The sequence below is a fragment of the Typopeltis vanoorti genome, chromosome 9 (assembly GCF_054136105.1).
Source record: "Typopeltis vanoorti isolate ZY-2024b chromosome 9, IOZ_Tvanoo_1.0, whole genome shotgun sequence".
Taxonomy (NCBI): domain Eukaryota; kingdom Metazoa; phylum Arthropoda; class Arachnida; order Uropygi; family Thelyphonidae; genus Typopeltis; species Typopeltis vanoorti.
In genome coordinates this window covers 16351246-16377284 of record NC_143557.1, presented here as the reverse complement: position 1 = coordinate 16377284, position 26039 = coordinate 16351246, and the positions used below count along the sequence as shown (strand labels likewise).

General features: G+C 34.5%; 1 protein-coding gene across 4 annotated transcripts in view; it reads left to right on the top strand.

The window, feature by feature from the left end:
- LOC150102900 (ras-related protein Rab-28-like) overlaps window positions 1-26039 on the top strand; it is a 171809-nt gene that overhangs the window by 43867 nt on the left and 101903 nt on the right. For 3 of the 4 annotated variants that reach the window (XM_090398199.1, XM_090398200.1, XM_090398197.1), the window contains exons 3-5: window positions 5323-5419; window positions 15174-15262; window positions 22704-22833. In XM_090398199.1, coding sequence (XP_090254325.1) covers window positions 5323-5419; window positions 15174-15262; window positions 22704-22833 — 316 coding nt within the window. The remainder of the gene's footprint in view (window positions 1-5322; window positions 5420-15173; window positions 15263-22703; window positions 22834-26039) is intronic. The other variant, XM_090398198.1, reaches the window with a different exon arrangement.

The following is a 26039-nucleotide window of genomic DNA, read 5'->3' as shown; positions in this document are numbered from 1 at the left end:
TATGTTTATACACGAATGCTTGGGGTATCAGAAACAAAGGGGTAGAGTTTTTTTTTTTTTTTTTTTTTTTTTTTTTTGCCTTGGTCAGTATGTTGGGACCTCAGATTGTAGGCATTAGGTGAGAACTGGCTATCAGAATCAGACATACTAACTGGTATGGAGTGCAAAAGGTACAGTATTTTTAGGAAGAATAGACAGGAGAGGATGGGGCATGCTGCTAATGATATTGGATGACTTTAATCCAGTTAGTTTTGAGACCTATGATTGTAGCACTAGCAACAGTATTTCATGTGGCAGTGAATTTGAAGCTATCCAGTGTGAGGTGGAATCTAACAAGATCAATTACATAGTGGGGGTGTTGTTACAGACCTGGGGGGATTGGTTGAAGTATTTATTTGTTGATGAAGAAATGCATCAACAAATAAATACAATGTGTGCGAGTCAGTGTTAGATTAGATTATAGTGTCAGAGGGTATTTCAGTTAAAGACATAAACAGTTCTGCCTCCAGTTAGTGACAGTAATCATGCAGTACTCACTTGGGAAGTTACTAAGTTTATGAGAATGTTCCATTCAGAAAAGGTTGCATGCTGAACTACAAAGCAGGAAATTATGACCAACAGAGGAGTATACTGAGTTTAGCAGAATGGTATCAGCTGCCTGAATGGAAAGAATATCCACAGTGCAGGGGAAACATTTAAAAATTACTTCAATGTGCAATATCAGAATGTGTTCCGAGAGTTCAAAGAATAAATAGGGTAGGGGTCAAATGGATGTGTAATCTTATTAAACAAGAGAGTCATAAAAAACAGATGATGTGGAAGGAATACTGTGTGCATAAGGATGATATCTGTTAGGAAAATTATATGCAGCAGATTAGAATAGTCACAACTGATGTATGGAAAGCTAAGTCTGAGTATGAAAAGAAACTGGCTCTGCAAACTAAAGACAACCCACAAGAATTCTGTCGATATGCTGCAAATAAAAGAAAGAATGAATGTGAAAGGATAACTCTTCTAAATCCAGATGGCATGAGGGTGACAGATGCAGAAGAGGTTGTTCAACTGAGAAGTTGAACAACCTCTTCTGCATTAGCAACCCATTTTGCTAAAAGCTATCAACCTGGTGTATGCAACATTGAGTTCACTGCTACCTCTTTAATGAATGAAGAAACTCAGGTCCATAAAGTGGAGGTATTAGAGCTGTTGCACAAACTGAATAAGAATTCAGCAGTAGGGACTGATGGGATACCAGCACGGGTGCTAAAAGAGTGTTCAGCTTAGCTGGCTATTCCTTTGACTAGGTTATATAATTTGAGTCTCAGAGCAGGAAAGATTCGGCAGGAATGAAAGAATGTATGGTTATTGCATTGTACAGGGATGATGCAAAGACTGATGTATCCAACTATCGACAAATCAGTATCTCAGGAGTGGTGGTGAAGATTTTGGAAAAATTGGTTCGAGTTTGCCTTCAGAAATGGGTTGACAGCAAATCTCTACTTTGCAATGAGCAGCATCAGTTTACTAAGGGAAGGTCATGTTTGAGCAACTTGCTCACATTCTATAATTATGTTACCATTGAACTTGACAAGGGGAATGGATACACCATGATACTTTTGGATTTTGCTAATGCTTTCGACAGACTGCTGCATAAATTTGAGAAAATGGGTTTGGATTATAAAATATTAGCATGGATAAGAGGATGTTTGACTGAAAGATATCAAAAAGTAATATACTGGTGAATGTGAGTCGGCAAGATTTAAGGTAACTAGTGATGTACCACAAGGATCAGTTCTTGGTCCACTGTTGTTCAATCTGTACATTAATGATATGTACAGATTGAATATCAAGTAACGATTTGACAAGTGACATACAGCCATTTGCTGATAATGCAAAGATAGGTAGCGTATTCAGGAATGCTGCTAATATGCAGTACTTGAAGAATGATTTGAATAGGCTGGAATTGTGGGCATGGGAAAATGAATGTCAGTTCAATGTCAGTAAGTGCAAAGTCATGTGCTTTGGAGTGATTAGATATCCAGTGTTGTATTGTATTATATTGGTGGGATTATGCTAGAAGAAACTGATCAGGCAAGGGATCTTGGAGTGTTAGTAGATAGCAAGTTGAAGTTCAGAGACCATGTCGCAAAGATTGCAAATACAACTCAAAAGATAATTGCAATGCTGAAACATACTTTCACATGTTAAGATAAGGATGTCATTTTTCTCTTTATGAGGCCTTAATAAGATCTCATTGGACTGTTGTGTGCAGGTCTGTTCTCCTTTTTACAGTTGTGATTCTAATACAATGGAGAGAGAGAGAGAGAGTGTGTGCAAAGGAGAGTGTTAAAGATATCAGGATTGTGAGATACTGATTATGAAGACAGATTGAGAATTTGTAGACTGCAGACATTAGCAAAGAGGAGAAAGAGGGATGATATGATTGAGACTTAAAAACTTCTGAAATTGTCATACAGGATTTCAATTCATGGAATTTTTCATTTTATGAAGAGTGGAGGAAGGACAAGTGGGTATCCTTGGAAGCTGAGAACGACTGGTGAGGGCTAAATTTTTCTCTCAGGGTGGTGCGTGATTGGAATGGATTGCTATTGGATGTTGTGTGCACAAGCTGTGCGAATGGATTAATAAGTAATCCTGATGCGTGTAGCATGTAGCCTCCCTTGATGAGTCTCCGACTACCTGGAGGTCTCTCTCTTAATAATAATTTTCATTCCAGTTTTTTTTACAGCTGTTATTCAGTTTAGTTAATTCTTAGAGAACTTCCACAGAATTTGTTTAGGAATACAACATCATCTGCATAAAACAAACAGCTGAGATTGATGTCTTTGATTCTAATATCAGGGTTTGATGCCACTAATAATGCAGTCCATATAATTGATGAATAAAAGTGGAGATGATGTGCACCCTTGTCTTGTGTATTTCCTTTTGTCACTACTCACTATTTAAATATAGAACATTCTATATTTAAATGTTGCTCTGTATAATGTTCAGTTTATCTCATATGATTATGGTGTTTTGAATAGCTTTTTCTTTCTTTGCACCTTGTCATATGCTTTTTTCAGATCCATGAAACTTAAGTACAGATCCTTGTAATGTTCCCACAATTTCTCTACTTAAAGTGAAAATAAAGTGGTCTTAAAGTGAAAATCTAATTCCTGACAACCTGTATTTCACCTGAACCCCCTTTTATTCTCTGTAATTCTTACATTAATTTTTATTTCCTTTTTTCTCATAGATAGAAACAATGAGAAGCTATGATGGGAAACATAGATGGGAAATATTTCCCTATTTCTCATAGATGGGAACTATGAGAGTTCTACTTCAATCATCTGGAATTTGACTGAAAAATACAATGTATCCACTTGTATTCATTGCTGTTCTATTTAAAACTAAGTGAAGTGATGATCACTTCCAATTTCAGATCCTCTGTATATGCTTGTATCCTGAACCAGCATGAAGATAAATCTCTCAGCAGTAACATAGTCAGTGAGGCTTTCTTATTTTTTACATCTTCTCTCCATGTAAAATTGTGCACATCTTTATGTTGGACTGTGTGTTAGTAATAACTAGTGTATCCCGAACAGAAATCAACAGGTACTTACTGTTATTATTAGCTTTGCCCTTTTTCTCAAATTTTCTCAAAACATATCTATATATATGATTGGGATTCATTTCCTACTCTGCTGTTTAGATCTCCAATAAGGGCCATCTTTTTCATTTTCTTTATGTCAACTGCTTCTCTAATTACTCAAATAAGTTAGAATACCTCTTGATCCTCATCATTCTTCTAACACTCTGTACCTTTTCTTAACTAGCTCTCCCTCCAAGTACACTGTAGATGTGTTTGTTGCCTTCTTGGCATCTCTAACCATAACCTTATCCATGTCTTCTTTTCTACAGATCAATCTCCTCCTAGCCAATCTAAGTCTCATACCCATGTCATTACAGTGGTGAAAAGTGAATGACTCCCCTCCCCAGAATGTTTTTTTTTTTTTTTTGCCTCTTTTCCATGCCGTAATTTTTTTTGTTGTATTTTTCATATTTTTATTGGGGCCCCTTTTACATGAAGGCATGCCATTCTCAATTTCCCATAATGATAATAATGTATATATTTGTGATATCATAATGAATGTTGTTTGTTTCATTATGTTAGTTGATAGTAGCTTGTTCCAAATTAAATGAAAGCTTTGGATCAAATTCATTTATGTTAGGCATAAATGAATTGCCTTTCTAGACATTTTTTTGGTTCCATAAGTGCTAAGGTTGATGGAGAGGGAACTAGTTTCAAACTGTGTTTCATTGTGAGAAATCTGAGATCTTATGCCGAGATATTATAGGTGTTAATCCTTCTGTGATCTCTTTGGATGTTACCCTTACTTAGTTCTGCCCAACATACAGATTTATTGTTTGATTAGTAGGGGCATTGATCTTCTTGTTCATATTTAATATGTTAAGTTATACTCAGTGGCGGCTCGTGGCTTGAAATCGTGGGGGTGCTGCAACTTTCGAAATATACACACACACCATAAGTACAGTGTATACGTGTTTGGATAAAATATCAAAATTATGGAAAAATTTAAAAAAAATTAAACATGAAAAAGTATTGTTATTATCGATAAAATTATACAGTTTGGTATAATTCAAAATTACTTAAAAATAAAATATATTCTTCTTGTTTTGTTTCACGAAAAAATATTGTTTATTATCGATAAAGTTATAGTTTAGTATAATTCAAAATTACTTAAAAATAAAATCCATTCCTTTAAGTGTAATTAAAGGAATTACTTACTCTAATAGCTTTCATCTGACTATGATATGCATATGCTTGCTCATGTAGCAATATGACACTGTAGTAAACACAGTACTGCTAGCGTCCTTCGCCCTCCTAAGTGCTACAAGATGGATTTTTATTTTTTTTTTATGCAGAATAAGAGAATTGTATAGGATTGTTGATGGTAAAATTAAATATTACAAGCAAATATAAATAAATTAATAAATATATTTATATATCGAGAAAAATTGGGGGTGCTGCAGTTCCCCAGTGCCTATGCACGAGCCACACCTGGTTATACTATTACAGTGGATATATTACAAATGAATATCACCAGAGTAAGATCCACTTGAGAGCTATTCATCTTCACAGATAAAAATATTTTAATCTTTCCTTTCCATTTTCTAAAAAAAAAATTACTTGAGCAGAATATTTTACAAATTAAATAAAATTGTTATTCAAAATTAAATTATTTTAAAATATAAATTAACATTGTTTTTTAACATGCACAATTACTTTTTTGCTATATTTAGACCTCACTGGCCTCAAGATTCACACAGGAGCAGTTTGATAAGCAGTACAAGCAAACAGTAGGCATTGACTTTTTTCTGAAAAGGATCACACTACCAGGTACTTTCCGGTTATTAAGATTGTATTTGCATTAAAAACATTCCTTATAGAAATGAGAACAGTATTCTCTACCCATAAGAGAGTCAGTAATCCCTGAAATTTCAAAAATGAGAGGATTCACATAACACAGTAAATAACTGAAATAAATTTGCATGTTTGAAATCCAAGTTCAACCATAAAAAGCATGCACAATTAATATGGTCATATCTGCATAACAAAATCAGGTGGATGACATAATATGCTCTCAGTTCTCATTGCCAGTATCATAAATGTAAATTGGTGTAAGAAGAGAAATATGATCTTGCCTGAAAATGTATTATCAAAGGTAAGGGAAAGTGAAGTTAATGTTTCTTTTGAGAAATAAGATAGGATTATATTTTGATAGTGTTTTGAAGTTCACCCTTGCTGGAGAATGACCAAATATCATCTAAATGCAAGATTTTCTCAAATGATGAAGAATGGAATGTATGGTCATCTGCAAAACAGTGGATAATTACAGTTAGTTAGAGTAGATTATTAATGCATGGAAGGTTGTGATTTGGGATGCTCTGGTACCGATGGGAAAATCTGAAGAGAAGAAACTTTTATATCGCTCCCACCCACAAAATGTTATTTTTCAAACCTATAGTACAGTTTATACCATGAGCTGGCTAGGGATTTTTTTTCCCTATTTTTATCAGTTATATATATATATATATATATATATATATATTTTTTTTTTTCAATTTTTCATTTATTTTTACATAGTCTGATAACCCTGCTCTAGAGACGAAACATGTAACTTCTTTTTTTATTTTTTTTAAAGCCATTTCAGGCCTCCAGTAAACCATGATATATATGGTTATCCATTTCCAGAGAGAATGTAGGTCATAAAATAGTTTCTTTGTTAGAGTTAAAATGAGTTTCTCCAAACTTTTCCAGAATTGTGTCTAAGGGATATAGCTGGCCAGGAGATCTTATGTAGACTTAGAGTGATGGAAGATATACTAGCAATTAATTAATAGGATACAGGTAGTGAAGAAATTGGCTGTAGATGAACCATCTCCATAGTTTTTAACCGAATTAAGGTGAGAACAGCGGCACATATAGTTTGATGGCCAGCTTTTATCTTCCTTTTTGTGATGGGCTGCGTATCACTTGCATCTGTTGGGCAAATACTAGACAAGGATGACAGATAAGAGTCTTCGTCTCTGAAATTAGGGACTGTGGCTACCAACTGCTGCCTGGTATTGAAATAGATAAAATTTAATATTTCATTAAAAAGAAAAAGAAAAACATATACTAAGTTTTGAAGGGAATCTGGTTAAACTGGTCTTGGATGTGTATCATAGATTCAAATCATTGTGGAAAAAGTTGAAACGTGAAGACTCATACATTAGAGATTGAATGTCAGTGTAATAAAAACTTTGGGTGACTTCACTACATGTTTCTTTGACTGAGTCAAAGTTGTCATTATGCTCTGACTCAATTGGTTATGTTTGATTCTTATTTTCAACTTTTTCCACATTGGCATTTGTAGATTTGAGCCTATGATAGAAAAATTTAAGTCAAAGATAGAAAAGTAAGAACCATCAAGGGAATGTAGGAAGTTAATGAAGTAATTCATGAAAAGGCAAAATAATACAAAAATTTCAGGGGAAGTAACGAGACGGTACTCTTAGAGAATGTAGGAGAAAATCTGTATATAACAGCTAAGTGACATGAAAAAGTAGTTAATCAGGTATCACAGGAATTTTGATAATAAAATATAAAATATTATGAAAATCACAAAATGTTTTTGTTGGCTATTAAAAACTTTGAAATGATGGAAAGGAATTGAAGATCATAATAGCAATATAAAAACTGAATATTGAATATCCTATTGAAAAGAAAAATATGTACTACATTTTGAAAATAATAAAATATACATGAAAAAAAAAATAGACATTGTAGCTTCTGTTAGTTTAGGTAGTAGATAAATCATTGCTGTTTATTTCAGGCAAAACTCCTGTAGAATTCAATTTTTGGTTTATCTAACCTTTAGTTCCCAAAATATTTAAAAAAGAACCCAATAAACTATTCCTATAAATGTAATAGTAGTTGACTTTTCAAAAAAGTTTTGATTTTGAAACTTAGACAGAATATCTGAAGATAGCGTCATCAAGCTAGTACTTGAGAATTTTAATGTAATTTGTTTAACTCTTCTTTCATCACTTATAAAAAATGATTCATTAGATTCTTAAGGGTCAAATCTAGATGCTAGGAGGAGACCTCCACTTAGTCTTTTTAGAAATGCAGAGAACCAACCTGGACTTCTGACCTCTGTCTTCAAATCTTTATGACCCTTGTTAGTAGGGATCTGCACAGATACTGAACAAATGAAGATGTGCTGGAAATTTGGAGATTTATTGTTGTCCTTTTTTTTATTTATGTATTTAAATATTGGCTTTTGGCTTTATTCTTGTCTTTACTATATTGTTTTTTTTTTTAATTTTTTTTTATTTATGCATTTAAATATTGGCTTTTGGCTTTATTCTTGTCTTTACTATATAAATAAGAATAAAGCTAGTAATAATATTGACTTTATCTTATTTATTCTTATTGGCTTAAGACAAAACCAAATGATGATACAACATGATGGAATTTCATGCCCAGTTAGACATGACCTCATTTATCAAGGTCCCTACTATTTTCATCAAGCAAAGAGTGAAAAGTCAGCTACTGGAACAGGTTCCACAAATTCCAAATCGCCATCAATGGAATTAATATTGGCACCATCAGCATAAGAGGGATTAAATGGAAAAGAACTAGAACTGCAGAAGAACTAACGAAGTGGCAGACGGACATAATTGGTGTTACCAAAATAAAAAGATGAGATTCTTCTAAATAATGACTAGATGTTATATTCAGGCAGTAATAATATTGTAAAGGAAGGAGTAGCTATAGTATTCAACACCAAACACAAGGATAATCTTCTCAATGGCAGGTACTATCAAGTAGAGTTATGTGTACAGTGAGACTTATTTGTGCCTATAGTCCCTTAGATGATTCTACTAAGAAAGAAAAGTGGAGGAATTTTTTTAATCACTAGAGAAGGTAACTGACATAAAGAAAAAGTTGGTCCTTGTAAGAAATGAATATAGACATAGAGAAGTGATTTGGGAAAATTTGGAGAAAAGAGCTAATAATATTGGTATATCTACTGGATTTCTGTTTAGGATATGTACTAATCATTACTAACACCATATTTCTGAGGATTTGAAATGGGAACTGATCATTTAGTTTTGACCAGAATGAAATGAACTTTGTATTGGGGAAAAAAAAATGTACACAGTTTTAAAAATAATTAAAATTGAGTCACTTTCAGAGCAGCTTAACATTATTATTAGCTTCATTTAGGGTGAAAAAAGCTAATAATATTGGTATATCTAGTGGATTTCTGTTTAGGATATGTACTAATCATTACTAACAACATATTTCTGAGGATTTGAAATTGGAAGTGATCATTTAATTTTGACCAGAGTAAAATGAACTTTGTATTGAAAAAAAAAAATGTACACAGTTTTAAAAATAATTAAAATTGAGTTGCTTTCAGAGCAGCTTACCATTATTATTAGCTTTTTTCTTTCAGAGAAAAGAGCAAAGCTAATAATAATGGTAAGTATTTGCTCAATTGCTGTTCAAGACGTATATTAATGATTGCTAACACCATATTCAAACATAAAGATGTGCACAAATTCATATAGATTGAACACTTCAAATAAGAAATGTGCTATATCCTTGTTTATTATTACCATAATAGTGATAAAACTATTATTACACTAACATAATAGTGTAAAAATACAGAGAAAAAAAATATAAAAAAGTGGAGCAGAGTATATAAACAAAAGTCATGTAAACCAAATTTGGTAAGAATAAAGAAGACAGATATCAGGTAAGTGCAACATGGTCTATAATCTGTTATAAAAAAAGCTTAAAAATGAAAAAAAAATGGTGACATGATGACAGCTGAAAATAAAGATATTCAAGATGTCTGGAGTAATTACTTTGAAAGATTGCTGAATAAATAGGTAGTGACAGAAGTGATATTAAATATTTCAGATGAATGCAATTGATTGGGAGTACATATCAATATTTTAATTAAAAATGCCATCAAAAGCTTAAATGTTAAAAGCCAGCTGGGTATTTGATCAGAAATGCATAAATTTTGAAGATATAAAAGTTATACAGTTGTTGCTTTGCATAATTTAAAATGCTTGGTTAGAAGGTTGAATTACAGATGATTGGAGTAGAACTCTATAAAAAAGGGAAATAAAACTGTATGCAAGAATTATGGATGCTTTTCCCTACTGAGTATTGCAGGTGAAGTTTATGCAAGCATACTTGAGAAGAGGCTAAGAAAAATTGTGGGAAGGAAATTCAGAGAAGAATAAACTGGATTCAGACTGGAGAGATTTTTTAGAATAAGGTTTTTATTTTGATCCAGATAGTTGAGAAATTACGAGAATGTAACAAGGATCTGTATTTCAGTTTTATAGATCTGAAAAGGCATATGTGCTGGGGAAAAAAAAGCTTCAAAATACTATAATTATATGGTGTAAACTGAACATTATACATGGAGTACATAAACTATGTTTAAGATGTAAATCAGCTGTTAGAATTGAGGGAACATAGGAAGATGGTATGATTTAAAATCAGGTGCGAGACTAAGTTATATAAAAGGAAAGGGTATGTAGAGGATTTGTAGAAGAAAGATATTAGCATTGAAGGAAAATTTGACAGGAGAGAATTTGTTGAGGAACCTATGATAATTAAAAAGTGAAGTGATATGGAAAATGGAGCAGTTGCCAAAAGGGTAATTTCTTGGAGCAGATGGATTGTTAATGGAGAGCAGCTGTGGATGAAGTTGTGAATATATTAACTGAAATTTGTCAACAGATGGGGAAAAATATATTCTGGCCTAGAGATCAGAAAACAGTATTTATCCCAATTCTAAAAAAAAAAAAAAAAACTCCAATCCTAGAGATTGTGAGAATTACAAAATCATTGCTTTAATTTCACATGCAAATAACATAATCAAAAAAGGCTGGAACCATATGTGAATAAAGAAATCCCAGAATAACAGGCAGGTTTTAGGAGAGGTACAGGAACTAGAGACCTAATAATGGAGAGATGGATTTATGGAAAGAAAAAGAGAATTTGAAAAGGAAGTACAGTGGTATCTCGCTAATCCAAACTAATAAAAACCGTGCTGATTCAGATTAGCGAATTTTCCCCAAAAGAGACAACAATAACTAGCTTTTAAAACAAAAACAACGAGATTCTAATGGTACATCAATTTAATTCTGTAAATAAATGAAGTATATGATAGAAAAAAAAGCTACTATACTGTAATGTAAAACTTAAAAAATAATTCAGTACACAAGTTTATTTTAGTAAAAAATTTAGTTTGTATGTACCTGTATTGTTGAGGATTCTGATTTAATAAAATTGCATAGTTCAGTACATAACTTAATTGGGGTAAAAAAAATATCACTTCTTTGTACACAACACAAAAAACGTTTCACAAAATAACACACAAAAAAAGTTTTATATTTCTTTGTAAAATGTCACTGATTTTCTTTTGCTTCTTGGAAGCTAAACTTTTCAAATGCCTTCTTAGAGCTGCATTAGCAATAAAATTTTGTGGAATGGCGTATCATTCTGCTTAGCCCATTCTATATGCATATTAAAACTGTCAACTGCCTCTTGATGTTTTACTTTTTTTTTCTTCGAGTTCTTTATCGTCACAATCATCTTCTAATTCATTCTGTAGCGTCATATTTATAATTTCAGCATCTGATTTGATTTCAAATTCACTTTTGGGTTCTACCTGTAGTCCATTCCGTAATATCTGTTTGTGAAATTTCAACATCTAGATTTATATTTTTAACCAAATTATGCACGTTTTGAATTTCCTCTTTTTGTGTATCACCGTAGTTATACTGTATTGTAATAATAAGAAATAAATAATAATAGTTAAAATAATAATTATTAAGTAAAAATAATAGCACACAAAATAATATGTAATAAATAAAACTTTTTATTCTTTCAAAGCACAGTTCTGATTACTGGAGGGTTCGGACTAAAGAGGTTCAGATTAGCGAGATACCACTGTATTCATTTTATTTATTGGTAATATGAATGCATTTGATTGTATCAGTCATAGCAGTCTGTCAAATGTGATGAGATCAATGGGAATACTTGGGAATCTAATTCTTTTAACCAGAGAACTATATGACAACCAAGAAGCTTTAGTATTAAAATAAAATAAAAAAAGAGAGAGAATGGCTAGCTTAGATAAAGACCCAGCAAGAATTAAGACTGGAGCCAAAAAAATAAATCATTTAATAAGCAAAGTTGATATTAAATCCAGCATTATTTCAAAGCCAAATGTAGAAACGTTGAAAGTTTCATAAGTTGACCAGAGAGCTTGCAAGAATACATTTGCATCCCCGAGTTGCCTTAGTGTGGCTATAATTAGCCCTGAACACTTTACATAGAATTGACTGGAAAAAGCACCTGTTGTTTACATCACACCAAAACATGGTATGAACATAAATTTAAGGAGGCCTGTGAGATTCTTATCAATCAACGTAATCTTAACAATAATGATGGCCTAAAAATCCCAAACATATGGGATTTTTAGCCCATCATATTCTACCCACTTAACCTTTCTCCCTAAGAGTTAATTTTAAGTAGAACCATAGGTAATCCTATATCCTATCCATCTCATCCGTCTAGGACGGGTTGAGTCCCCTCCTAATGAGGGGTTTCTGGTGTATTAATGCAGCCAGTTCACCACCCCTCTGTCGGGGCCGGTTTGCCTGCTTGAGGGATGAAAAACCCAGATAAACTGGGGAAAAAATCCTGCTGTCCACGCCCAAGACTGGCTAACTTGGCTATGGCTGAGGAAGATCCTTAAGCCCCTCACGTCGTTGACCGGAATCGAACCTAGGACACTCCTTAGCCAGGTATATGGTTGCAAAGCGCATAGCCACTAGGCTAACCGTACGGACACAGGTAATCCAGGATCCTAAATCTAATATAACAATTGGCATATTAAATTAGGATATAATTTTCACTGTAACAAAACTATCTATATGAAAGAATGTTTCTCTGATGTTGTCTTAAATAGAATATAGTTTTGATCTAGTTAATTTATTTTATTTCATTTCGTTTATTTATTGTAATTTTATTTTATTTTCACTAGAGGTCAGGCTAGTAGAATAACCATTGATCAAATCATTCTCTTCAGCATACTATGTGAAATGTAATTTAGCTTGTCTCCGTATATATATGTATACTCCTGATGATGACCTTATGAAGGTTGAAATGTCAGGGGAAAATTAAAATAATTATTTATAACCCACTTGTAGAGACCATAATTTGTATAAAATGAAGCAATAAAGCCCCAGGTGCAGATGAAATCTTATCCCTCCACAGGGGATGGAGGGATGAGAGTGTTTCATAGATTGATTACAAGGATATGGGAGACGGGATCATGGCCTAGAAACTGGAATAAGTCGGTTTTCATACCACTATATAAGAAAGGTGATGTGAAGGCACGCAAGAACTATAGAACTATTAGTTTAATATCTCATGAAGGCAAAATTTTATTGAAGATCATGCTAAATAGGGTTGAGGCAGAGATGCCCAAGGAACAAGCAGGTTTTAGGAAAGGTAAGGGCACCAGAGATTAGCTCCTTTGCCTTAGAAAGATTATTATTACAGGCAACTCCAAGGAGTCCTTAGACTCATCGAGGGAGGCCCTAGCATCATGTCAAGAACAACTATTCATTATTCACACAGTATCTATTATACGTCGCCTTCAACTCATTCACAGTCATGGCACCCACAACAGGCTCTGGCAGCTTATTCCACTCATTCACCACTCTCCACGTAAAAAACCTAGCTCTAACACCCTTGCTAACCACACTCTTGCCTAGTTTCCATGGATTGCCCCTAGTCCTCCCATGACCAATCCGGTTCTCAAAAATATCCTCTGAATTAATCTTATAGTAACCCATTAGTAATTTGAATGTCTCAATCATATCACCCCCTTTTCCGCATATCAACCAATTTCTGCAGCCCACAAATCTTCAACCTGTTCTCATAAGGTTCATTCCATACATAGTCCTGCTATCATCTTGGTCACTTGCCTTCTGGCCTGCGCTTTATACCATTCATGTGCCTGCAGATCACCTTTCTCCTTAAATTCCCTCCACAGTTGTTTCTTTTTTTGCAGCTTAAGCTTAATGGTGTTATTCATTCATTTAACCCCTACTTGATTTACCATTCGGACTTTAAGTATACAGTCAGCCATTACCTCCTGCAAACATTCCTTAACCACCTCCCATGCACTATCAACATCCAGCCCTTGCAGTTTTACGTGCCATGGCACTGAACCAAGCAATCTCCTAAGCTTGTCATAATTACCAGCCCGGTAATTCCACATGTACCCTGTCTTAATTGAAAATTCCACACATTTTGCCACCTCCCAGGTCAAGACCCTATGATCACTCTCACCAATTGGTGGCAACGTGGTCATATTCATTACAGTCTAATTCTCAGATGCAATTACTAGGTCAAGCACTCTCGAAGTGTTTTCCATTACATGCTGTCGCAGATAGTTATTCCTTAATAACTGCATAAAATCCAATTCCTTCCTCCCATGTCTTCTCTCCTCCTTCCAATCAATGTTACTATAGTTGAAATCCCCATAATAATTACCCTCCTTCCACTCATTGTGTCTATTTGCTTATGCATACTATCTCCACCATCTATTCCATCACTTGGTTTATAGCAGAACCCAACTGAATATTTTTTTCTGCTAGTCTCAATCTCACACCAAATGCCTCAAATGTCCCCTTTTCTCTATCCTGCAGTTCAACTTCTATTCTCCTTGGCTACAGTTCATCAGCTATCATCAGTAACACTCCCTCCCCCCATTTTATTCTCTCTGTCCCTCCTGAACACACTATACCCCTCACATTCTATCCCACTAGCTGTATCATCTTCTGTCAGCCATGTTTCACTAATGCAAATAACCTGTGGCCAGGAAGAGCCAACCAAGGCTAAAAATTCTTCCTTCTTGTTCCTAATACTTCTGGCATTAGTATACATGAAATGCAGAAAGCCCATTAGCCCCACCCCTATCTTGATGCCTTATGCTAACTATCCCATTCTGACTTGTTGAGAGCAAGAATGGTCAATGAGTTCAAGGAGTGGTATGATAGAACCTAGGAAGGTTCTACTCATCGTGGGAGGACCTAGGAAGGTCCTCCCACGATGAGTCTCTTGACTTCATGAAGGCCTGAATAATAATAATAATAATTGAAAACATCATATTTACGAAGATAGCTGTGTGTTATTCATAATTCTGCATAAGTTACGTGTAGACACAGTTGAAAAATTATTTAAGATAGATTAACTACAAATATTTTGATTCACATATTGTGGATCAAAATATTTGTCATTCATTTATCTTAAGTAATTTTTCATGTGTGTGTACATGTAACTTATGCAGAATTAAGAACTGAAAACACCTACATCTTGACTGGAGAATTCATAGAACAAGTTCAAACATTTTAGCTATTTAGACACAGGTGCGTTTAATGAAGGCTGTAAATTAAATAGGGATAACATTTGAAAAACTCTTTTTGCGATTTTTTAAAATATATTTTTGTGTAACATTCCCCTGTAAATATTTTGAGTACAAATATTTGTATTTTAGGCAATATTCATGTGACAGTTCAAGTATGGGATATTGGAGGTCAGACTTTAGGAGGCCAGATGTTAGATAAATATCTTTATGGAGCACATGTAAGTACTTTTCTGGAAGCAAATCTCAGAGTTTTATTAATGCTTATTGAAACACAAACTTAACAATAAGTTTAGCATAATTTATATTTGTTTTGTTACATTTAGAAAGAAATCTTGGGATTTTGTTTATGTAGCAAAGGGCTGGTTCAGCACCATCAGAGTGATCTTATAGTTTGCTTTAATATTTGTAATTTTTCATGTATCTATTCAGGAGAAATGATCTTGTTAGAGGATTTTAATGCAAGTATGGGGAAGAGACAAGAAATGAATGGAAATAATTGCCAAACATGATAAGAAATTCTTACTGATATTGCCAAGCTTTTGCATTGCTCACAGTCTTATTCTTATATACATTGAATTTATACTCAAAGACTACATAGTTATACCATAGTATAGCTCATGAGAAATGATAAACCCATAATTGACTGTGATACTTATGAATGAAGCTATGAATGTGATACTTATGAATGAAGCCTTGGAGTTCAACTATCCAATTAGTTTGGACATGGTAATGGAGGAGAAGAAGATGCACACATATTAAAAAAAAAAAAAAGACAGGAAACCATGTACGAAGACTTAGTCTCTAAGTTAAAAGTAAGAAAGATGTAAGAAATTCCAGGAAAGGGTATCATAAAAGATCGAGACATTAGGAAATACACATGTGACTTAGATGATAGTAGTAATTATATAATTTGTAAGTTTTATAAATTTGCAATAATTATATAAAGGTGGTAGTAGAATGGAAGTGTCAAACCATACACCTGTTTGTATTTCATCAGTAGTTAAGATTTTGGAGAAATTAGTGAGGGTTCATTTACAGCAAATGGGCAGATGAGAGTAATGTATTTGTGAAAGTCAGTATGGATTTATTAAGGGGTGCTCTTGCTTTAGTAACATGATTGCCCTTTGTAGTAAAGTGAAAAGACTGGTTGATGAAAGGAATATTCTGCCTTTTTTTTTTTTTTTTTTTTTTTTTTTGCAAAGGCATTTGACAGGGTGCTGTCCCATGTTGATATGCATCCTGTCAGCACAATCCATGTGCTGATATTTCAGTTGCAGCACAAACACATGGGATTATGGGTTTGGATGTCAGGTTAGTGAATTGGATTGGCTGTCTGATAGGTATCAGAGAGCTGTGTGTGAGGGAGCAGTATCAAGAAGGCAGAAGGTTACAAGTGAGGTCCCACAGGGCTCAGTACTGGGACCTGCATTGTTTAACCTTTATATCAATGACATTATCAAAGGATTGCAGGGGGATATTCAGTTGTTTGCAGATGATGTGAAGCTGAGAAGGGTTATTGGTAATAGTGTAGATGTGGTAGCCCTGCAAGAGGATTTGAATAAACTGGACAGTTGGGCAAATGAATTGGGGAGGGGTCAGTTTAATGCAGCTAATTGTAAAGTCTTGAAGTTTGGAATACATCAGTGGGAGGCTGCATACTCTGGAGGGAGGAAATGGGGGGTGGCAGGGGATTTGGAAGTGATGATTGATAGAAACCTGAAATTCAGGAAACATATTACAAAGATGGTTAGGATAACTCAGAGGATTGCTCCAATACTGAGAAGGACACTGATCAGCAGAGATAAGAGAATTGTCATTCCATTGCATAAAGCCATGATCAGACCACATTTGGACTACTGTGCTCAAATTTTCTCCCAGGATTTGAAGGGGATAAATTAACCTTGGAAAGAGTGCAGAGGCAGATAATATCAACAGTATACAATGTTAGTTATGAGCATAGGCTGAGGGAATGTGGACTGCAGAGTTTGGTAGATAGGAGAAGTGATATGATTCAGACAATTAAACTGCTCAGAGGCAGTAACAGGGGTTGACACTGGGGAGTTCTTTCATTTGCTGGAACAGGAAGAAGAAGAAGGAGTGAAGACAAGGGACCATCCTTGGAAGTTAGGAAAGGAAGTTGTGAGCAAGAGGGTAAGTAGTGGTTTCTTTGCATGCAGGGTGGTTGAACTGTGGAATGCATTGCCTGAAGAGTGGTGAGACCATGAATGGTGAAGGAGTTCAAAGAGTGGTATGATAGACTGTGTTTTCCTCTCAGAATCTGATTTAGTCCTCCTTACCATGCTGGTCACTTTCTTACCTGTAGTCTGTATTGTTCATGGGCAAGCTGATAACATTTTCTTTAAATTGCATTCAGTTTTTTTGCAGTTTCTTCTTTATACTGCAATTCATCTATTTAATTTCCACTTGGTTTATCATCTTGATCATGGTTATTGCAATCTATTACTGCAATAGCCAACCCTTAAAATAATCCCCATTTCTTATGCATTATTGACTATCTTCTCTTGTAGCAGCTTATTCCATGGCAAAATTCCAAGCCTACATCCTGAGTTGGTAATAATTTCTGAATTTGTATTTCCAAATTTATCCCTTCTTAATTGAGAACTTCTCATGTTTAGCAACCTCCCAGAATAAGACTGCATTGCCACTTCCTTCTGTCAGTGGTACAGTGGGTACTTTGGTTATGAATATTTTTTCAGATGCTGTTACCAGATCCAGTATTCTCAAACTTCAGGTCCCCTTCATCAGATGTGCTGTGTCAGATAATTATCCCTTAGTAACTATATAAATTTCATTTCCATCTTGCCATGCATCCTTTCCTCCCTACGATCAATGTTTACATGGTTGAAGTCCCCGATAATAATTGCTTAGCCTGCACTCGTGCTAATCTGCTAGTGCATGAATGCATCTACATTTTTCTGTATCCCCCCCTTCTCAGTCTATAGCAGCAGCCAGTAATATGTTCTGCACTATTGGCCTCTGTCTCACACTAGATAGCTTCAAATGAATTATCTCCTCCCCATTCTTAAAATCATTCTTAACTTCTATTTTTGCTGGTTTCAGTTCTTCAGCAGTCATCTGTAATTGCCCATCCTATTCCCTTTACATTTTGTCTCTGTAACTAAATCATCTTCTCGTCCAATTCTTACTGATGCTGCTGATGTTTGGCCAAGTTGAGCTGACCAATTCCAGTGACTCTAAACCTTTTTTCTAATGCTTGTAGCATTTATATAAATGCCTTTCCACATCCCAACCCTTTTGATCTAATTTGCATGATGTAATTGCACACAATGCAATTACATCATATCAGCATTGTGTGATTTGTCCTAGTTATTTTCCCCAGGAGTTGCTTGAATTGCACTTGACTTCTCCCCCCCTCCATACACACACTTGTAATTTCCATGATATTTGTACTTGCATTCTCTTGCTAAACAACACTTTCTCCAAAAATCTAGCTTCAGAACATCATTCAAATGCAATCCATCAGGCATGTACAAGTCCTTCCTTTCATTAAATTTACTCCAGATGTCGATAAATCATTCCTCCTGTACAATCTCCTTATTGACGCATTTGTAATTGTGGTCTTTCTTCCTAATTCATTCCTGTCATAATGTAGCAGCAGACTTACAATCTTAACTCTCTCTCTCTCTCTCTCGCTCTTCTCTTTTACTTTGTCCAGTAACTTTTATATCTCATTTCATTGCCTGGTTAGTTTAATTAACATTTTTAATTCATAACAAGAATAATAAGAAAATAATTAATATTTAAATTTATTTAAATAATTAATTTATTTAACTTATTTGCTGATATTTTGCTGTTGTTATATCCAGCATTTCAGACTACAAAAACTGTTTGTAATAGTATGTGAACAGTAACAATTGGTTAACAGTGTGATCAGTTTAAAAATTATAAGGGACAGCACAAAAAAAGTCCTGATTGGTATCATCTATTGTTGGATAAAGAGAGAGTTCACAAGTATTCATTTGATCTTAAAATGACTGTCTCCCAGGTTTTTGATAAATTGATACAGCCATACTTGTTCAGGTTTGGAAAATGTTTTAAAGCTGCTGCTGATTCCAAAAACAGTCTTTCTGATGTATGATGACTTCTATGTAGCACTTTTGTTTTTTTCCATTTGATCCTGTGTTAAGGGGTATCCAAGGCATGGTCAGCTAGTCCTGCCTTGCCATAACAATGGTGCCGAATGCATTTTTTTTTTGTGTTCTCTGTGGCAGATGTCAACAGTTCTTCCTGTCTGTCCATAGTAAGCCAGATCTCAAGTACAGGGAACTTCATACGATGTGATGGAGAGAGTTTGTCTTTTGGTGAATGGTTGAAAGTTGCCAATTTGATATATGATTTAAATGAGGTGAGGAGCTGATATTTATTAAGCACTGGATATATTTCTACTCTGCTCTTGAATGTATGGGATGGTAACAGTTTTGCTGTGGTCCCGTGTATCAGGTGACAAAGATTTCGAGGGGGAGGGGGAGCCATTTAGTATTTTTTATATTTTTTGGGGATTATAGCTATTGCATAAAACAGTGTGGTACAGGTGAGTTCAGTGGTAAGAGCATTATCATTGGAATGGATAGCTCTGATTCTGTGAGTTAGTGATTTAGAATACCATACTGTTGAGCTGAATGATGGTGTGATTGTTTGTGTGACTATCTGCCATTATGTATTGGTTTTCTATAAACCCAAAAAGGTTAATAAACCATTTGGAATGCATATAAGTAATGTATCTAGGAATGGCAGATGGTCATTAAATTTCTTTTCTCTTGTGAAGTGGATTTTAGAATGTTGGCTATTTAAATGCATCTAATCTGTTTGGACCATGTGGCCAAATAGAAAACACATCATCAGCATAGCTGAGCCAAACTACAGGTTTGAGAGTGGCTATATTGATTGCTTGTTTTCTGTGTTCTATGTAGAATTTGGCTAAACGGAGGGGGGGGGGGGGAAGCCAATGGCTGGCTCAGCTAGTTGTTCCTATATTTTCCCTTTCCATGTGAAATAACCATCATGTACTGTAAATTACAATAATTCAAATACATTATTATTATTATTATTATTATGCGACACCTCCAGGAAGTCCAAGGACTCATTGAGGGAGGGTTCCTACTCTACAGCTCTCCATCTCCACCACTCAATCCACCAACCACAATGAACCGCAACTACACCAATGCCATCTACTACCATTAGTATTTTACAGACAATCAAAAACATCCATGCCCATAGTGGGATTCACCACAGCCTTTTGGCTGGAGAGTGGATACGCTGACCAGTTGGCCAACCATGCTGGCATCTGTCTGGCTCGTAGTCATATATCTGGGGGGAAATATGACTTTAACAAATTAAAGATCTCATTTAATATTAATTGGTGATTAGTGAAGTAATATCGAATCCTATTGTAATTGCAATCATCCCATAGAACTGCAATGTTGGAAGATTTAATAGGGAGGGAGGCTAGTAATTTAGCCAAATGTTTAGCAAGTTTTTATGTATGACACTATCCACAATGGGCTTAGGAGTATATATTGTTTGTGAATTTTTGATGCTCCTTATATTCTGGGTGTTCATTATTCATTACATGAAAAGGTGCGAGTTTGTTCATGGTTTCTTTAGGCCAGGAAGTGACTTTCTTCCTAGCCTAAATAATGTTCTTCTCATGTTCTTCAGTAATTTATGAACTTTGTTCTTTTGTAAGTTAGTGGGATCATGATCTATGATTTGGTATGTCTGCTTTGATTATCACAATATTGTTGTTATTGTGTAACTCTTTTAAGGTGCTGATTTCTTTTTATGGCATTTTGCTTTTGGGTGGTTTGGATTTGGTTGAGATGTTAGCTACATCCAAACAAATGTTATTACAATAACTGTCGTATATTCCATGTTCAATGGATGCCATAATTTCCACTTTCAGATCTTGCCTAGGTGTAACGGCAAAGTATGATCTCAACTCATCACACTGACAGCTTCTTTCATTAGGGCTACTGATGATAAATTTTGAATTTCTTCTGGTGTCGGCTTTTTTGACATTTTTTAATTCTTTATCTGCTGTAGCTTTAGAGATACTTCAAAGGATTGCCCTTCTCGGCATCAATTCGAAATCCTCCAATCACATCGCAGCTCTGTGGGATGACTGCAATTACAACAGGATTGCATCACTGTAAATTTATCATCAGTCACTATCAAATGAGTTAAATAGTAATTATTTTCTTATTATTCTTATGTTGTGATTTAAACTAATGAACTAATTATGAACTTCAACACATAAGCCTTTCTACCTTCTCATTGCACATTTCTCACCTTGCAAATCATTCGTGCCTGCCAAAACACTCTGATAAACACCTAGAACAAAAATTATATTAAAGCAACTGATATAACCACAAGAAAGAACATACCTTAAAATCCTGTGTGCAGAATGTATAGAATAAAGAATATGTAGAATAGTGTGTAAGTTACATGGTTGTACCTCATTTCATTCATGGTGATTATCACAACTTTTCAGCACACTGTCGTACTTCCGTTCTCATTATGCTAACAGCTTCACTGACATCCTTGATCTTTGCATCTGGGAAACCTGCTTTTTCATGTTCTCATCAAGCATAAAACTCTTAAATAACATCTCCATACAATGCTTTCCCTCCTCATTCCCAGTTTCTTGCTCGTTAATACTCTTCCCACTTGCTTTTCTGTTCATCGTTTACTTTCAGTTTTCTGTCATTCATTGTTAATATTTGTCACTTCATTTTTCCACTTCTAACACATGTGACATTTCTAGCACTTCCTCATGGAACATTTTCAACACATCCTCTCTCCATTCTCGATTTCATACCATGAGCCATTCAACTTTGATAATGAATACATTCAGTGCATGTACACTACATTATACAAAATATCTGCCATGTTAAGCTCTTTGAGCTTAACATGGGAGATATTTTACCTTGACTGCTGTTGTTGTTCTTGTTCATATTGGTGCTACATAAAACACTGTTCATGGAATATACATGTAACAAATCTCACAGAAAAAAAAAAAAAACACAGTTGCACAGTCATAAACAAGGAAAATACTCTTAATAATAATCAATGATATTGTGAAATATTTACTAAAACAAAATCGCTTATTTCTGTTCTAATGTGCTATTTTGCAACACTCCACGAAACCACAATTTAGTAAGCTGAATCACATGTTTTAGTTGTGTCAAAGCTGTGTTAGCTGATATACAGTTTATGTGTATCGGGAGTTAGTTTTTCTTGGGAGGGGGGGTGCTGTGTGTTTTCCCTTCCAAGTCACGATTCCAGCTTAGAACACTTAATTGTTTGGTGTTGGTGCAATCTTGGACTTAGGTCTCCTGGTGGAAGGCTGAAATAATAACAGCTGTAATGGATATATATATATATATATATATGTAGTGCTGTCTGTTTGCTATCCAGCTTGTTTATAATTGGTGAAAAAAAAAAAGACCATTAAAGAATATAAAACAAATATCAAAAAGGTAATTTCTTATTGATTTCAATTGACTTTTGCAAATTAAGATTAGAATTACATATGTATTACAACTTGCTTATGTAAGTGTTATAACATTGTCCCTGTTTTTGATTTTGTTATTAAAAATTATCGTGATGTTCTTCCAGGCAGTTCTCTTTGTATATGATATTACCAACTATAACAGTTTTGAAGACCTTCATGATTGGTTGTCCATAGTTCATCAGGTATTTAGAGGTACAGGAACTATGCCACATCTGGCACTTATTGCTAATAAAAGTAAGATACTACTATAATTTTTTGCATTTCTTACTTGAGATATTTCTGAGTGCAACATCAAGCAATATTTGCTGAATACTACCTTAAATACACTTAACGTGAAAGTAATATTATTATTACTCCAAACTTGTCTAGTGTCCTTTTGTTGATTAACAAATGGATTGGAGTAATGATTTTTGAAGTTAGAAAAGATAAAAACAATATCACTTTATTTATGTTGCTCCCACCCATGAAAGGTTATTAAAAAATTTATAGTACATTTGGTACTGTGGGATGGCTAAGGATGTTTTTTTCCCTATTTTTTTTATCTATCTATCTCCAACAGTTGCCAGCAACTAAAAATAAGCTCGATACGTACTGGTGGCACCATCTCTTAGACTTTGCACGGACTTATCGAACAGCCCTCGTATATATATATATATATAGAGAGAGAGAGAGAGCTAGATAGATAGATAATATGAGGGCTGTTCGATAAGTCCGTGCAAAGTCTACAAGAGATGGGTGCCACCAGCATGTATCGAGCTTATTTTTAGTTGCTGGTAACTGTTGGAGGATCACACACTAAGTTTCAGTCAGATAGATCTATTACTCTGTGTTTGGCATTCATTTGAATCGATCAAGTACTGTGATTTGTGAAAAATGGATTAGAAAGAATTTCATGGAGTGATTAAACATTACTTTTTGAAAGGCTCAGGAAACCAAAGCTAAGCTTGATAAACTTTATGGTGAGTCTGCGCCTTCAATTAGAACAGTTTATAAGTGGTTTAGTAACTTTCGAAGTGACCATATGAGCACAAGTGACGCTGAACATTCTGGACACCCTGTTGAGGTCACTACTCCAGAAATTATTGAAAAAATCCATGATATGGTGATGGATGATAGAAGAGTGAAGGTGCATGAAATTGCTAAGGCTGTGGGCATCTCAAATGACTTCATACATAATATTTTACATGAACATTTACATATGAGAAAACTATCCGCAAGATGGGTGCCGCATTTACTCACACTGGATCAAACGTCAACGTCAAAAAAAAAAAAAAAAAGCGTCAACGTGTGAACTGTTGCAAAATTGTTCGATTTATGCTACGAAGTCCTTTTGCATCCCCCCCCTCTACTCTCCAGATTTGGCTCCCTCAGACTACTATCTGTTTCCGAACATGAAAAAATAGCTGGCAGGAAAGAGATTTTCATCAAATGATGAGGTGCTTGCCGAAACAACTGCCTATTTTGAAGAGTTGGACATATCATACTATATGGAAGGGATCAAATAACTCGAGCATCGTTTGACTAAGTGTATAGACCTCAAAAGAGACTATGTTGAAAAATAAAAAATGTTTATCCACAAAAAAATAGTTTTCTTCATTTTTGCATGGACTTATCAAACAACCCTGTATATATTATATTATATATCAATATTTATAATTGATATATTTTGGTAATAATTGAATAAATTCATATGGAATAAGAGAGAAATTAGTCAGAACACTAAATTAGCTGTATACAAGATAGTGTTCAAACCAATTTTAACTTATGGATTTGAGAGCTGGGTCAGAAGTAAAACACTTGACCAAAGACTAGAGACTGCAGATATGAGAGTCCTGAGAAAGATTAGAGGCGTGAACAGATGGCATCAATGGCAATATCATATTAAAAACGAGGATATTAGGAAAGAACTTGACATTGTCAGCATCCAGGAATGTGTTAGCAGAGCTAATCTTAGGTGGTATGGTCACTTAAACAGAATGGGCGAGCAAAGATTAGCCAAACAAGTGTTCTCTGCCAGGTTGGCAGCAAAACGACCCAGAGGAAGACCAAGATATAGGTGGATTGATGCGGTACAAAGTGCCTTAGACGATAGAAATATAAGATCTGATAATGTTGGAGTTTTGACAAGTAACAGACTGATTTGGAGGAAAATTGTAGATAGGAAGTTAGTAATGATGTAAATTTTTCATGTAGTACTATCATATCCTGTACACCCATTGAGGGTACATGTCAGGAATTTGATGATGATGATATATTGGTAATTATTATCAGTAATTATCAATATATATATCAATAATTATATACATAAAATATACAATATATATAGGTAGGTAGATAGATAGATAGATAGATAGATAGATTTGTATTTTTACTCTAAAGTCTGGAGGCCAAACATGGAACTTTATCAAGCCACTTCAGGTCTTCAATAAGCAGGGCAGTGGTCTCACAATGCAATGAAATTCATCTCCCATCTAAAGTCTCCTACTTACGTACTTTTTAATATCTTGAATTAAATATTAATCCTATTGTCTTGATAGGCATCAATCAAGCCAATAGGATGTAAGAACCTTTAGGAAAATAGTGAATAGTTCAAGACATGTGGTTGCACAGTATACATCAAATAGAATTTTATTTCTAACTATTCTACTAGTTTTCCTGATACTGTAATCAGCTTATCTAGGAATAACCTATAATTAAAGTGAATTACTACAGTTATGTGTATTTTAATATCAAAACGTTGGTTATGCTTTAAATTACTCTCGAGTCTATTCAGTTGTTGAATCAATTCATAATAGCAGTGTGATAATAATAATTATTATTATTAATTGACCACATGTGAGAGGCATGCCTTGATTTTTCTTCCATTGGGCCAAAGTGCATACTATATCTAGATACTGTTTGCTTTTAAGATGTCCAGCTCTTCTTTGGAGAGTGACTTCACTTTCATATTTGTGCATGTACATTAACAAAAGTCATTCAAATGCAGTCAGAGATAACCATAATTTTTTTTCTGATAATGAAAACTATTCCTAGCTCATGCTTGGTTTGTTTCTGTTGTGAAGTGGAAGTTGTATTTTTACAGATTGACCTTCCCCCAGAATTACACCCAAATAACTGAAATATTTTATTTGTTCTTTTGGTTCTCTATTGTGAATGCAATTGATGTTTTCTTAGTTTTGGTAACAATGATCTTGATGCTGACTTACGAAGTGGCTAAGTATATAGATATATATATAGACCATTCGTGTAAGGTTACATGCCAAATTATGAAGCAGGAAATTATAACCAACTAAGAAGAATACAGGTTCAATCCCATGGTATCAGTTGTTAGTGGGGTAGGATATCGGCACTGTATAGAATTAAAAATGCTTACATGTTGCAATATTAGATTGTATCCCTAGAGTTTGAAGAATAAGTAGTAGTAATGAAATGGATATACA